The sequence below is a fragment of the Tamandua tetradactyla genome, chromosome 2 (assembly GCF_023851605.1).
Source record: "Tamandua tetradactyla isolate mTamTet1 chromosome 2, mTamTet1.pri, whole genome shotgun sequence".
NCBI lineage: Eukaryota > Metazoa > Chordata > Mammalia > Pilosa > Myrmecophagidae > Tamandua > Tamandua tetradactyla.
The window spans coordinates 218,866,477-218,880,717 of NC_135328.1; the positions used below are offsets into that span (position 1 = coordinate 218,866,477).

Genomic DNA, 14,241 nt, shown 5'->3' on the forward strand with positions numbered 1-14,241 from the left:
GGGCGCGCCTGGCCCGCCTCCAAGGCCCGCCCCGTACGCGCGCTTCCGGGACCCGCGAGCCCCCGGGCCCGCCACGTCCAGAGGTGGCCGTGTCCCCGCGCAGCGGCCACTACTCGGCCCGGGAAGCCGTCGGGACGAGCCGGGGCGGGTGTCGCCCCAGCTTTCCAGAGCCCTCCTCCTCCTCGCCTGCGGGGGGGGGCCCAGACTCCCGCCCCCAACAGCCTGGGACACCCGGAAACCAGAGGTCCGACTCTCAACCTAGGCAGTATATTCAACATTTAAGGTGTTAATAAGATTCCTGCCGCCCTGCCGTCACTGGAGGTGCTGGGGCTGCTGGTATCGGGCGCGGGGCGGCGGGGGCGAGGGGCCGAGGCGGGTCCACCACCCAGGGTGGAAACTGTACCTCCACCCGCTATGGTTGGTTTCCAGAGAATTTCTCAGAATAGGGTGTTAGGGCTGTGGGCATTTTGCGTCCTGCCAAGTGCAAACCCAAGCTAGATCAATGCCCACTTGTCTTCATGTAATCATGGTTTTGGGGTGGAGACAAAGGGAGAACTTCAATTGTCCAGTACAGAACAGACATCCGAAGCGAGATGTGAACCTCAAAGTAGCAATATATTTATTTACAAAATATACAGTTTCACAGAAACAGCTTCGCTTTATACACATAAACGTTATAATTACACACAACCATGTAAACGAGTTAAGTGTCTGGCCTGGCCAAAGCCAATGGGAGGGGCCTACTTTTGGGGTGACTTCTCTTCCTCCCCTCACTTCACCAGCCACTAACTAGCCCCTCGCCCGGGCCATACCTAATTTGCATAAAGAAGCTGATTGCAGCTGCCCAGGCCAGCTCGATCTGACACAGAAGCTCAGGGGTCTGACTTCTGGCCCCACCCACAGTAATACATCTGTTAAAAGAACAAAAAGGAAATCAAAATTGAGATGAATACCTAAGGCCTCCCACAGAGGCGCCCCCAGGCCACAAATCTTCCAGCCCATAGAACAGTGCCCAGCATGGGCAATTCTGCTCTTTAAACACATGGATTCCAAAAAATGCACTTTTAACACTTGGTTAGGTTAAAAAAAAAAGAAAACCATTTTGGAACTTTGGTTCTTCTCATGGTGAAAACAATGGATGGGGCAACGTGGCAAGGCAGATCTTTGGCAAATTCTCCCCACCTTTCCTGGGATGTTCACCCTAGTCAGAGTCAGCCAGTTATTTGGGGAGAAGGCTGTTTCCAAACCAGCTTTTTAACTATTTTTCTCTAGAGCACAACTTTCCCCTTGGGGATCTTCACAAGAAACTGGGATTCAGAAACTATTTCTCTCTACTTTTGTGTAAACAGAAGCAACAGAACTTTTAAAAAAGACAACAGTTAGCTGAACGCGCATGAAAGATACTAGACAAGAAACAGGCTCTGATGAGCCGAGCTACAGTTAGGCCAGCGCGGTGCTGCGGGGAGAGGGTGCGGGGGGCACTGCGAGCCTGTCCTGCTGCAATAAATACAGCAAACCTGGACCTTCTTCCCTGGCACCTTGCCAGAACCACCCTTATAAAAACACACCAATCCACTCACAAAAGGCAATTGGGAGGACTCGAAGTGATGCCACTCCACAGGGAAGGCCGAAGCCCTCCTCTTGTGGAGCCCCAGAACTGCCAGCGTTCCGGGGTGCCTTGCCCATGAGCTGAGCCCCACGGGGCCTCCCGTCTGGGATCCTCCTGGCTCAGGTCTAAAGCCCTCGCACAGGTCAGCGGCACATGCCCAACAGCCAAGTTGGTGGCAGCACCCACTCGCCAATTGGAACCTGACATTACAGGACCAGCAGGCCAGCCTGGGCGACTGGTGCCACCGAGCCCCGGGACAAGGCACTCCTCCCCCAACTTCTCCATCACTTGGTGGGACACCTTGAACGTCCCGGTGGTCGCCTGACCTTTCTGTCACTGCTGGGATAAGGTGAGGGGGTGAGATGAGGGGGAAGCCCAGTGCTCCCACCCTTGAAGACAGCTTGCCAAAACTTGTGGCTGTTTATCGTGCAAAAAGACGGGCTTTTTTTTTTTTTTTTTTTTACATCGTGCAAAACAGAAACTGCATTATGAACACCTCAACCCCCAACCCCTCCCGCCTTTCCACAGGGAGGTGGCCGCATACTGTCCCTAGTGACCAGCAAGAGGAAAACCAGGAACCACAAGCTAGTCCACTGCCCCAGGGCTCCTCTCGTGCTGAGACCAGAAGACTCCCGCAGGCAGCAGCAGGGAGGACCAGCCGCCAGGGAAGGGGTGTTGGACGGCCGCTGCACACTCAGGTGAAGGACTCACACTCAAAGGAAAGAGCTCACATGAACAGCTGTTCATACACGTTCAGGCCGGGGGAGGAACACAGTGAGCCTCTCCCCAAGGACAGCAAAAGCGGGGAATAACAGTGAGCGCTTGTTCCAATCGGTGGGAATTTGTTAACAATGATAGCAAAAAGTCACAACTACCAAGTACCCTCATTTTCAGCTAACCCAAACCCCTCTGAGCTTGGGTTTTCAGTCTGCTTCCACTGCAGAGATCACGGCTCTAGCAGCAGCTTTGGCCAACAAAGATTTTATTCGGTCACTGGCTATATACAGTTTATACCTCGGACAACCTGCCCTTTGCGTAGGCATCTGGCTGGCAGAGGTCTGCCTGTACCAGAGCTCAGAGTTCTGTGCCCAACTACAAAAGGGGCCAGAGGGCCCACAGTCCCTCCATTTCCAGCCCAGTCTCATCGCTTGCCAACCGTCAGTCCAGAAACAGCTTTCGGGAGCCCATTCGGGAACGGTTGGAACGGCGGATGTCAAACTTGGAGTCCCGGCACTTTTGGCAGACGAACACTTCTGGAACATTGGATTTCCGGATTTTTGCACAGGACAGGTGAATCCAGGTGTGGCACTCGTTACACTCGATCATGGGGCGGCCGGCAAACGGCTTCATGCAGAAGCAGGTGACAAGGTCCCAGGAATCATCATCTGGAAAGAGAGAGCTGCATAAGAAGGACAGGACAGCATCACAGTCCCTTTCCACCAGTGGACAGGGAACTGAACCATGGTGACACCTGTCACTCTATAAACAAAAACCAGCAAAACTTTGGCAAACACCGATACTTCCTCTCTCTGAAAATGCAGTCAACACCTGACCGACAGCAATGGATATGTGCTAGCCAGGAAGTGCCCATAGATGTCTGTATGGGAGCTACGTCACTTTTATGTCCTGGGGTTTGTCTCAGAATCTCGGCCATCTCTACTGTAATCGACCCCTTCCTAAATAAGACAGGCCTTTGGGTGCCTTTCTCCCTGGAGATGAGGGGCACTCTTGGCTCTCACACTCTAAAGAAGCAACTGGACCCAGACCCTCTGGGGAGATGTGTGTGCTCACACCCCTCCATGGCTCAGAAGCGTCAGCCGGCAAGAACCTCTCTTGTTACTGCTGATCAGAAAGTGCCGCCACCCTCCAGGGCCCACTGACCTGAGTCCACCATGATGTCCTCATCATTGCCGGTGCTGTCCTCGTCTCGGAACACCACCTGCTTCCCCTGCCGGATGATAGTCCGTTTGCCTTCAGTTTTTATTTCTTTGGCCTGATCAGGTGACACTGTAGCACAAGAGCCACTCGAGGGAGTGTCAGAGTCCCAGCCTGAGCAGGGATCACTGGGAGCCTGGGGGATCTCCTGCAGGGTAGGGCTGGTGGGGGTCTCTCCATATGGGTCAGTGGCTTCCAGCTCCAGCAGGCTCCCCATGTACCCCTCCTTCGCCGGTACGTCACTGTCCCTTCGCTTCCTCTTCTTCTTCTTCTTCAGCTTGTCAGTTTTCTTTCGGTCCAATAAGAAGTTGCTGGGCTTGGCTCGCTGCAAGAGGGTGGGCTGCAGGTGGCTAAAGCAGCGGTCAGAGACAGGTAGGGGACCCGAGGAGGAGATGTCGGTGAAGCTGGCCTCCCAGCTGTCGCTGTCAAGGGTCCCGGCAGAGCTGTTGGCTGGGCTGGGACTGCTCCTTAGAGGGACTTCCTAAAAGGACACAGGCAGAGGGGGCGGCTTCTCACTATTTTGACCAGCACCAGGGCTAAGTACTGGCCCCAAGCTGGGGTCTCTAGTATAGACCTCACAAAACCCTGGACTCCTTGGCTCGGAGCAGCTTTATGCCCGAGGAACAGTGTCACCAGTGCCCACTGTGGCCCTCCTGACAGAACGTCAGTGCCAGGGGTAGGGGGGTGAAGAGAGGCAGTCTGCCTTCCACTGCTGCCCCACAGCCCCACTCCTAGAACTGGAGACTTAGTTGATGAGCAACAAATATCTGGAAACGAATGCTGAAAACACTCTCTCATGTACTTATCTTTGTCAGATCTTAAAATCTTTCCTACTGTCTGACCTCCTGAGGGAGGTACTTTTTAAATTAAATGAATTTAAATTAGTTTTGAGAATATTCTAACACTCTGGCGATATCCCCAAATACTACAAAATCAAAGTCAGCAATCGCCACCCCAAGCAGCAAGTATAACTCGGCTCCCCTGGATGGCTGGAGCACATCATCTGTGAACAGTGCCGCTCTGCTTAGTACAAAGACAGCACTGTCCACCTTTGGGCAAGTACAAATGATAACTCAATGCCTGGATCTTGCCTCCTAGAAATACCAAGTTCTTTTCTTCCCAGCCTAGTACAATATGAACAAGGGCCCTGAGGCTAAGCGATGCAACGTGGCAGCTCTGGCCCACATGTGCCCATTTCTCAGCAAAGAAACACCCTCCTACCACGTGGAGAGGCTGCTGTCAGGGGGATCTGGCCACAAGCCCGATGAGAGTCTCTTTTGTGTGGCTCACACAGAAAGGAGGATGCTGAGTGCAAGGCTGGGTGGTGAGGCCCCAGAGCCAGGCTGGCCAAACCCCAAACTCTGCCCTGTTAGCAGGGAACCTTGGCTCTGAGCCTCGCTCAGTTTCTTCACCTTTAAAATGTGCAAAATGGTCACAGCCACCTCCCAGAACAGGGTGCTAAGAGCAGGCAGATGGCGAGAATTTCTGCCAACTCCTGCTGTTTGCAGCCCGAGATGACCATACATGCGACCCGACCCCTCCCTGACCCAAACCCCGACAGCCGCGCCACAGTCTGTCACAGCCCAACACCATACAGAAAGGTCTAGAAAGGTCTGGGTATTACCTCCTTCGGGTAAGGGATGTAGCCAGCGTACGCCAAGACAAAGGTGCAGAATTTGTTGAAATCCTCCACAGTCCGGCGCCTCTTATAACCAGGGGAGTACTCCTGCTCAGATAGGAAAACAGAGTCGTCGTCACGAAGTGGACACTCGCATGTGGCCAGCAGGGACTGAATTAGCCAAGCTAGAGCCTTCAGGTTCAGCCACTCAAAAATACCATGACTAGATTCACAAACACTCGAAACAAGATAAGGTGAGCTCGGGTCAAGAAATAACACTGCTTTCCAAAGGCTGAAGGAAGAGCCAGAGAGTCCTACACCAAGAACACCAGGAGATAATGCTTGGGAGGTAAACACTTGCACAGAGGTGCTTCTTGGTGCTCACGTGGCATTTTCTGCCCTCATCCTGTCCTACAGGCCTCAGGAGTTTTAATAACTTTTTTTCTTGGGGGTGAGGAATGCTTACAGATCGTCCACCTTGAAAATAAACTCATGCCACAGCTTAAACATATTTTAATGATTTTCTGTCCTGAAGGGTTTTCTCAGGTGACTCTTGGGGACCCCTCCACAGCCAGGCTGTGTGAGGACCTGTTCCTATAGCTCCTCCTCCCCAGCGGGGAACTTTATGGATCCCCAGGGAGACCTGGCCCTCAAATGCTGGCAGACCAGGAACTTTCCAGCTGGTCCCATCTGCCCACTTCAGCTGGAACACTGGAATCCAAGCTGATGTGTCCTGTGCCACTTCAACCTAGGGACACCTCAAGAAGGAGCCCTTATTTGCTCCTGAGCAAACAACTGCCTGCACTTTTCTTAGGGAGTCTCTACGCATCTATGAAAGGGACCTTTTTCTAACCTGTACACTCCCCACGCCTTCCCCAACCTCATTGTCCAGTTAACATCTCCAGAGCCTGGGGTTCGCTGCCCTGCTAGAGCCAAAGTCACCGAGGGGGGTAGAATAGGGTAGGCCCTGGGGCCACTCAGGGCAGTGCGGGGAAAGGCGGAGCACTATGAGGGGCAGCCCCAGGTTTCTTCCAAAGGCTCCCCTATTTTTATTTTCTCGATTTGGTTTTAGGAAAGCACCGATCTGCACCCCTCATCGGACACTCGGAAGGATTAGCAAAGTAACAGCCGCAGCCCAAGACCCAGTTTTTTGCATCTGAAGGCTCCTGCCCGCCCGTGAGGACAGGCCCTTCCCGCCCGGCCGGGGCCCTGCAACTCGGGCAAGAACTTTTCTTTCGGCGGGCCCGCGCCGAAGTGGGTCAGCAACCAGAGGCCAAGTGCAGGGGCGGCGGCGCGGGGAACCGGCGGGGGTGGGCGCGGAGCTCCGGCCGCGCGACTCGGGGCGGGGATGGGAGGGCGGGACCCCGCGCCGGTCCCACCCCCGCCGGCCCGCCGCCTGCCGCGGCCGCGTTTGAGGCAAGCAGATGGCGCTACGGCCCCCTCCCCGCCCTCCCGCGGAAGCCGCCCCCCCGCCGACACTCGGCCCCGGAAGGTGCGGGGCCCAGCCCGCGAGGTTGGGGGCGCCGCGGGCGGGATCTCGGGATACCGGGGCGGGGGCGGGGGCCAGCCCGCTCCCCGCCCGAGGCAGCAGGGCGCGCCGCTCCCCGCCCCCGCCTGCCGCCGCCGCCGCGACCGCTGGACCCGCACCCGGGACCCGAGCGGGCAAGGGGGGGAGCGGGTGGGCGCGGGTGGAGAGGCAGTGACCGCGCTGGGCGCCGGGGGGCTCGGCCGGGAGAGCCGAGGGCCCGAATCCCCGGAAAGAGGGAGGGGAGAGTCGGGGCGGAGCGAGCGGAGCCCGCGGGCGGGGGGTGGGGAACGGGGGCCCCACTGGGGGAGGCGAATGTGCAGGGGAGGGGGGACCCCGAAGACGAGGCACCCCCACTCCGAGTCCCGGAGGGGGCGGGGGCGCTCGGGCGCAGCGCGGAGTCAGGGGGCGGGGTACCGGCGCTCGGGCCGCGCGGGGGGATTAGAGGAGAAGCCGGGGGCCGCGCGGAGCCCAGTCTCCTCCGTCCGAGGGGCAAAACGAAAGCTCCCGGGGGAGGGGCTGGGATTCCTCCCGCAGCAGCGGCCGGCGCGGCGGGCGGCGGCGCGGACCGAGTCCCCGGGGGCGGGGAGGGGCTGGGGGCGCAGACAGGTCCCGGGGCGACGCGAGGCCGGCAGCAGCGGCCCTGGAGAGAAGGGTGGGCGCGGCCCCGAGAGGAGGGGGTCTGCGGAGGGCGCGGGCGTCGGGGGAAAGGACGCCCAGGCGAGGCCGGCGGGGGAACCGGGCGCGGGCCCGGGTGGGGGGCGGGGGCTGGCTCCCGGGGGGCCGGCGGAGGGAAACCCTACGGTGGGGGAGGGCGGCGCTCCCGCTGGCCAGGGGCCGGGCGCGCCGGGGGCGCGGGGTGGGGGGGTTCGGGGCCCTCCGGGGCAGCTCTCACTCACCTCCGGGTGGAAGGCGGCGGCGCAGGACTCGGAGTCCATGTTCAGGGTGGGGGGCGGCGGCTGCGACTGCGGGAGTTCAGGGGCCGGGATACGGAGGCCGGGCGACGGAGCCACTCGGGGCCGGGGGGCTCCGGCGGCCGCGCAGGACGAGGGCGGGCCGGGGAGGGGTCGCCCCGGCTGGAGGTGATGGGGGGCTCGGCGTGTGTCCGCGACCCGGGCTCTGGGCTCCGGAGGCTCCACGGCCGAGCGGTGCCGGCGATGCAGCTCCCGCAGCCGGCGCGGCGGACGAGGAGAGAGAGTCGCTGCGGGGGGCGGCGGCGGCGGCGACAGCGGCGGCGGCAGCGGCGGCGAGCGGGAACCCGACCGGCTCCCCGACCTGACGCCCAGTTCGGCTCGTGTCTCGGGAGGGAGGGCGGGATGGCCGCGGGGGCTGACGGGAAATGTAGTCTGGGGGCGACTAGAAGCCGACGGCGCGGGGGCGTGGCGCGGAGCATTGTGGGAGCGGTAGTTTCCGCTCCTGCCGCGGCGGCGCACAAAGGCCGCCTCGAGGACTCCAGCCCCCATAGAGCTCCGCGGCGGCCTCCGCTCTGCGGAGGCGGGGCCCCCGGGAGCCGAGGCCGCCCGGGCGGGGGAGGCGCGGGGGCTCGCGGCGGCTGGGCCGGTGGGGGGAGGGGCGGCGCGGGCGGTCGTGCCTCGGCCTCTGAGGGCGGGGGGCGTCCTCGCAGGTGGGGGCAGGGCTAGCGGCCGCGGTCGCGGGGGGCGGTGCCTCCTCGCGCCTTCCCTTTCTCTCCTGAGGCTCGGGGTTTCACGGCCCTTTGTGGGGCTGGGGTCCCAGGCGTCGGGGGCGGGCGCTGACGTCGAGGCCGCCCGCCCGCCGGGCCCCCCTCCGGGAGGGCGGAGTCCCCGGCCCGCGGCCCCGCCAGGCGGGGGAAACTTGTTTTCGCCGCGGTCGGTGTGGCGCTCGGCCCCCCTTCTCGCTGCCGAGGCCCACGGACGAGGACGGTCCCGGGCCGAGCGGTCAGGGGGCGATCCGGGCCCTCCCGGGAGCTCCTCACCTGGTGTCGGGTTACCGCATTAAAACACTCGACTCGTGTGGTCGACGGTTCAGAAGACGTTTGTTTTAAATGCGCTTTTTTTTCTCTCTCTCTAGTTCTTCGCCTCCCCTTGGGCAAACGGCCCTTCACTTCGCTGGATTCATTTTCCATAGAATGACAGCGGTCGAGAAGGGGAGACACCACGGTATGCAATATTGGGTACTGATGTTTACTTTGTTCGTATTGATATTGAATTGAAGACTGCACACGTAAACGCTGGACTGCGGAGCGTTCTGCAACTTGACACACTCTGCAGAACTCTCTGAACACTGAGTTGAAAACTGTCCTGTCCAAAACAAGCCTAGCATTCTTTAATATTAAAAATATATACCACTTAAAAGGAAAAACATGTCCACAAAATGCATATGATTCAATAGCACCCTATTTTCTAACTTCGAAGACAAGAAGCTGATAGAGGGGAGTAGCATAAAATTTTAAATTCAGATCAGACATGTTAAATCCTGAAGGTACTAAATCTAAACGATAATTGAAAGAATTCCTAGAAGATAGGAATATTTGGATGGCATCGAATGCGAGATGGTTGGCTCTTGCAATTTTGGCAGTTGAGATATTTCTGATTTAGTGGTTATCTTAGCAAATAATTCTCCAAGCCAGAATTTCCACAGCTTTAACATTTTTAACGTGGTACCTAGTTCAATAAATGGTAGTTGACTGTAATGTCATTGTTACTTTTATGTTATTTCAGCAGTATCATAGCCTTTGGGCTCACCAAAGGTGATGCCAGACTAGGTGCCTTCTAAAGCTAAGATAAAAACAGAGCCTTTGGAAATGTCTTCTCATCGTTATTAACTTCTTGAACAATTTCTTCCATTGTTGTCACATTCAGATGCTTTAGCCATGTATTTGGGATGTCATCTGATCACTGCTGGAGCAGGTGTCATGAAGTTAGTCAGCTTTGCCCAGGGTCAGATTCACCAGCAGTTACCAGTTGTTAGGCCTGAATAAGACTCAGCTAGGAAGGACATCCTGTTGGTAATATAAAAGTGTAAATACCAAGAAGAAGAATAATTGGAGGTGAAATCCAAATGAAGGAAGAGAGTTTTTTTTATAACTGATCATTATTCCCTATCGTATAATTTTTCACATACTTAACATTAATACATACACAATTTAAGAAACTGATTCTCAAACTTCAGTGATAAAGAACTTGTTCAAATTAAGTAGGGACTGTATGACAAAAACCAAGCCTAGATTCAGGGTGCTATATTGGACTGCTAAAACACACTAAGGAAAGAAAATTCCAAACTCAGATCATTAACTCTCGCTCAGAGGTTATTCAATTGATATTTACTGAATACATTCTTAGTTCATAATTCCTAGTGCATAGATGTGACCTGTGTATATTACATGATGTATTTCACTTGTCTCCCTGCCTGCCACTCTACCAAAATAAAAAACTTTATCATAGAGAAGGACTTTTTTGTCTCCTTCCTTTGTCTTAGAAATTTAACTCTTTGGAGGCAGTTTAGGCATTAATATTTATCATCCCTTCTCAAGACTCAAAAAAGGACTATCCCAAACTGACTTAAATTCAGTTAGCAGGATGCCTAGCTGTGGGGTATTAAAGTAATTTTTCTCTGTGTGACATGCTTGGATTTGTTCATTTTCTCCAGTTTACTTCTCAGGTCTACTTACTCCTGGGCTCCAGGGGGCGAATCCAGAATTCATTTTTAATTCAACAGCATTAGCCCCAGTAGCCAGATCCCTGGAGTCTATGGTTCTTTGTTTTCTACTTTTAAAAAAATTATACCTGCTGCTGAATAGTAACTCAGATGATTATAGTGACTAGGAAAGAGGAGGGAAAAAAGCCAACAAGTAGCACAGGTTGTGACAAGTTGAAAAATACTAAGAATACCATGGTTTCCCAGTAAGTAACTTGAGAATGTAGTTATTTTAATTTGGTTACCAAATATAGTTCCACCTTCCTAAATCTCACTGACTAGCTCCACTGCATGTATTTGGAGAACATTCAGGAATGCTCTCTGCTTCCCATTTAATCTATCTATTCTCGAGTGTGGATGTGAACATTACCAAAGGTATATTTTTCCCTGAATTATTTTCGGGTGTTACAGCTGTTGGTCCAGTTTAATAGTATAACAAGATTTTTTTTTTTCCTACCCTAGTTTTCTGTGTTGGCCTCACTTCCATTTTCAGGAGGGGAAAAAAAAAGTGAAAATTCCTCAGAATTGTATTTCCATTTTTTAGTATCTTTTCTACCGCACATCTATATGATGTGTGTGATTGATTTCAAACCATTAATAAATATTTCTAAACTATGTATTGTCAACTTTTTATACGGTGAGAAAAATATCTATGCCAGAAGAATCAAATGAATTTCTTTTATGGTTCATACAGGTAGAACATAAAGATGATAGCTAATGCCACATGCCAGACAATGTTTAAACATTTCTATGTATATTATCTCATTTATATACATTATCTCATTTACATATAATGCATTTAATAAATAGAGAATGCTGTAACATTCCTTTAACAAGTTTTGTTTTTATTAGAGAACTTATGGGTTACAGAGCAAGCATGTATAAAATATAGGGTTCCCTTATGCCACCCTATTATTAACACCTTGCATTGGTGTAGAACATTTGCTGCAATTGATGAGAGCACATTTTTATAATTATGCTAGTAATTATAGCCTACGGTTTAACTTAGAGCCCACTGTTTGCATTGTGCAGTTGCAATGATTTTTAAAAATTTTCTATTATAGTACCATATATACATCCTAAAATTTCTCCTTTTAACCACATTCAAATACATATTTCAGTGCTGTTAATTACGTTGACAATGTCGTGCTACCATCACCACCATCCACTGTCAAAATCATTTTCAAAAGTTTATACATTACAAACAACACTTTAGGTGGCCTAGAATCAGAAAGCATTGAGGTGTGTTATAGGAGTAAAGGCACAGTCTCTTCTGATTCTGTAAATGCTAAAGTATATATTTCCTAAGTGCTGCCAAAAGAAAAGAGAAAAGGGTTGCTGCAACTTTAAAAATTATCTCAGGCAGAAAAGAGAAAAGGGTTGCTGCAACTTTAAAAATTATCTCAGGCAGTCACCTCTTGACCTGCCTAAAATTAGAATTCAAATGGCATCAAAATTAAATAGCTGAAATTTTAAAAAATAACGGTACCGTAGGGACACTAGTGAAATTATAATTATTATTTAAGTAATTATAAATAATTATTAATGTTAAGTATTAACATTGAATCACATTATCATAAATAAGTTACTTAGGGAAAGACCATTTTCATGATTTTAGATGAGGTAAAACTAAAACTTTCATAGATGGATGTTAATCTATAAATACAAATATTTTTGCAGTATATTTTTACCAGACCAGGATCTTGGGTGATCTTCAAGGAGTTTAAATTACCCTATTATTGATCAGATATTTACAGATTGTATCATATTGTCACACTGCGGTGAATTAATTTCTTGTATTCCCACTTTGAACAGATGAGATTACCAAGCAAAAAAAAGCACTAAATAGCATGCCTGGCTGGGTTATTAGTAGATTACGCAGAATTCCAAACACTGCTGTTAGGCCTAAAAGGGTTCCTTTTCTTTTCTAACCAAATTCCTTTACTGCCTTAGAACCATACATGTGGTTCAAGGGCTTGCCTGTTGGGTCCAGGATATTGATAATATACTTTTCCTTTAACAGCTGAACTTTTAATTTCTATTTTAAACTTGTGTTATTTCTTTAATACACAAGTCATATGTTTTGTATAGAAAGACAGAAAATGCAGGCAAGCAAAAATTAAACAGACCTGGAGAAAACATTCTATTTCACAGTTTTTTCCTAGGCATTTGAACAGATAAACCAAATTGGATCATAACATTTATAATCTGATTTTTCAATTAACACTCTAACAAGAACATCTTTCCATTCCAATAAATATCTACATCATTATTCAAGGCTGCACAGTAAGGCTGAACATGATTTGTGTAAATAAACCCCTTTTATTAGGAATGCAAAAAGTTGTGCTCAGTTTCTAACTCTGGAAATGTTATTGCTTTTAAACGTCCGATTTATGCGAGGTGGAGGAGCTGAGACCCAGAGGAACTTTTTGCTCCACACATCCCACTTCCTGGCTGCTCCGACGTTCTGGTCCCAAAGCCTGAGCAGGGAAGCGATTGGCCGGTCCCGGGCCCAGGAATGCTGCCGCGGCCCTGAATAGCTGTGTGAACAGTCCATCTATGGGCAACAGGCAGCCCGCCTGGGTACCTGAGACTTTTCTCACCCGGGCCTATGCTCCCCTTGCTGGCCTGGAAATTCAGAGCAGAGGCATTGTTACCACAAGATGAGGAGCGATTCACGCGTGGAAGGGAAGGTCTGCGTTCTTGTTTCAGAGGCCGAATCAGAACAAAATGTCTTCTCCAAAGGCTGCACCATCTTAGCTGGAACCGAGAAACAACAGCCAACTCCTGGACACCCGGGGGTGCATTCCCCGGGAATGTGTTTATAAGAGGTGTGGGCGTGGGCTGAGGGTAAATTACAAACACCAGAGCTTCCTCTACCAAGCCAGAGGTCTGGGAGGGGAAATATGGGCCTTCCCTAAAACTGCAGAACAAACCTCAAACTAAAGAAAAAGTGGCTTCCAAACAAGGGAGCTTTGGCACATAAAGTCACCGGCTGAAACTGTGGCTCTGGGGCTGTTCCTTTGGGCGCTAAAAAAGCAGCTTCCTTTCTTGGCCAGAGCACAGGGTGAGATTTCTGAACGGCCACATCCCTTGGCTTTTAAGGCCGCCCTGTTAGTACGGGGACCCCTGCCTCTGGAGCCCTAGAACCCCCAGGGAGGCCAGGGTGAGCACCCAAGCAGCCCTGCCCCCTTTGGACGGCAGGGTCTGAGAGTCTGTTCACGATTCGGAAACCAAAAGGATTCCTCGGGTGCTGCCTGAAGTTCAGTTTGAAACTCCTGCCAACGATCCGCGCCCTTTATAAATACTCAAAGAAAAGAAAACCCACCTAAAGCTCTTGGACTTGTCCAGCCTTTGGTCCTGAACTGTAGCAATCCCGTGGTTTGAAATCTGCCCCGTGAGAGGGTTACCAACCAACCCTCTGAACTAGAGGAACTTGGGGGGAAAAAAGCCATTTTGCCCAGCGGCTCTAGGGCTCGGGAGGCGGCGGTTGGGGGAGCCCGGCGCGGAGGGGGAGGCCAGGGAGGCGGGCACCCCGCTCTCCTCCAGCCGGGCTGGGCGGGCTGAGGGCAGGCCTGCTAGGTCCCCCGCTCCCGGGTGCCCGGAGAGGCCGCAGTTCAGCGCTTTTCCCCGGCTCGGCGGCGTGGGGAGGGGGCAGGAGGCCTTGGAAGGAGGGGGGGGGGGGGGAACGGGCGGCCGGGTGACTCAGCCCGGGGAGCGGGGGTGGGCGAGCTGCGCACTCCGCCCGGGACGCGGTGCGGGAGGACACGGCTCCGGGCCCGGCAGGGTTAAGTGGGAGGTGGCCCGCGCGCACCCCGCCCCGTACCCCGCCCGCCCCCGGCCTCCGCGCCGGGTCCTATTTATAGCGGCGGCGCCGCG

At 53.0% G+C, this 14,241-nt stretch overlaps 1 protein-coding gene and 2 long non-coding RNA genes across 3 annotated transcripts; 1 reads left to right on the top strand and 2 right to left on the bottom strand.

The window, feature by feature from the left end:
- The first annotated feature begins 67 nt into the window (after nucleotides 1-67).
- LOC143674986 (uncharacterized) lies at nucleotides 68-11,526 on the top strand. Its single transcript, XR_013171309.1, has 3 exons — nucleotides 68-283; nucleotides 6,235-6,382; nucleotides 8,737-11,526. It is a non-coding gene; the product is annotated as an uncharacterized LOC143674986 (long non-coding RNA).
- Nucleotides 2,021-7,681, bottom strand: PHF13 (PHD finger protein 13). Its single transcript, XM_077151468.1, has 4 exons — nucleotides 7,587-7,681; nucleotides 5,169-5,270; nucleotides 3,491-4,025; nucleotides 2,021-2,994 (listed from the first exon to the last, which is right to left on the bottom strand). The coding sequence occupies exons 1-4, from the start codon at nucleotides 7,623-7,625 to the stop codon at nucleotides 2,768-2,770; spliced, it is 903 nt and encodes a 300-aa protein (XP_077007583.1). The 5' UTR covers nucleotides 7,626-7,681; the 3' UTR covers nucleotides 2,021-2,767.
- Nucleotides 11,187-14,002, bottom strand: LOC143674987 (uncharacterized). The gene is made up of 2 exons (XR_013171310.1): nucleotides 13,691-14,002; nucleotides 11,187-12,990 (listed from the first exon to the last, which is right to left on the bottom strand). It is a non-coding gene; the product is annotated as an uncharacterized LOC143674987 (long non-coding RNA).
- Nucleotides 14,003-14,241: the final 239 nt, after the last annotated feature.

What these genes read in the sequence shown, in the direction of transcription:
- PHF13 (XM_077151468.1), bottom strand. Translation starts at nt 7,625, where the DNA reads ATGGACTCCGAGTCCTGCGCCGCCGCCTTCCACCCGGAG. An exon ending in CCGCCGCCTTCCACCCGGAG is followed by an intron (nt 5,271 to 7,586) that starts GTGAGTGAGAGC and finishes CTATCTGAGCAG; the next exon opens with GAGTACTCCCCTGGTTATAA. An exon ending in GGACATCATGGTGGACTCAG is followed by an intron (nt 2,995 to 3,490) that starts GTCAGTGGGCCC and finishes CTCTCTTTCCAG; the next exon opens with ATGATGATTCCTGGGACCTT.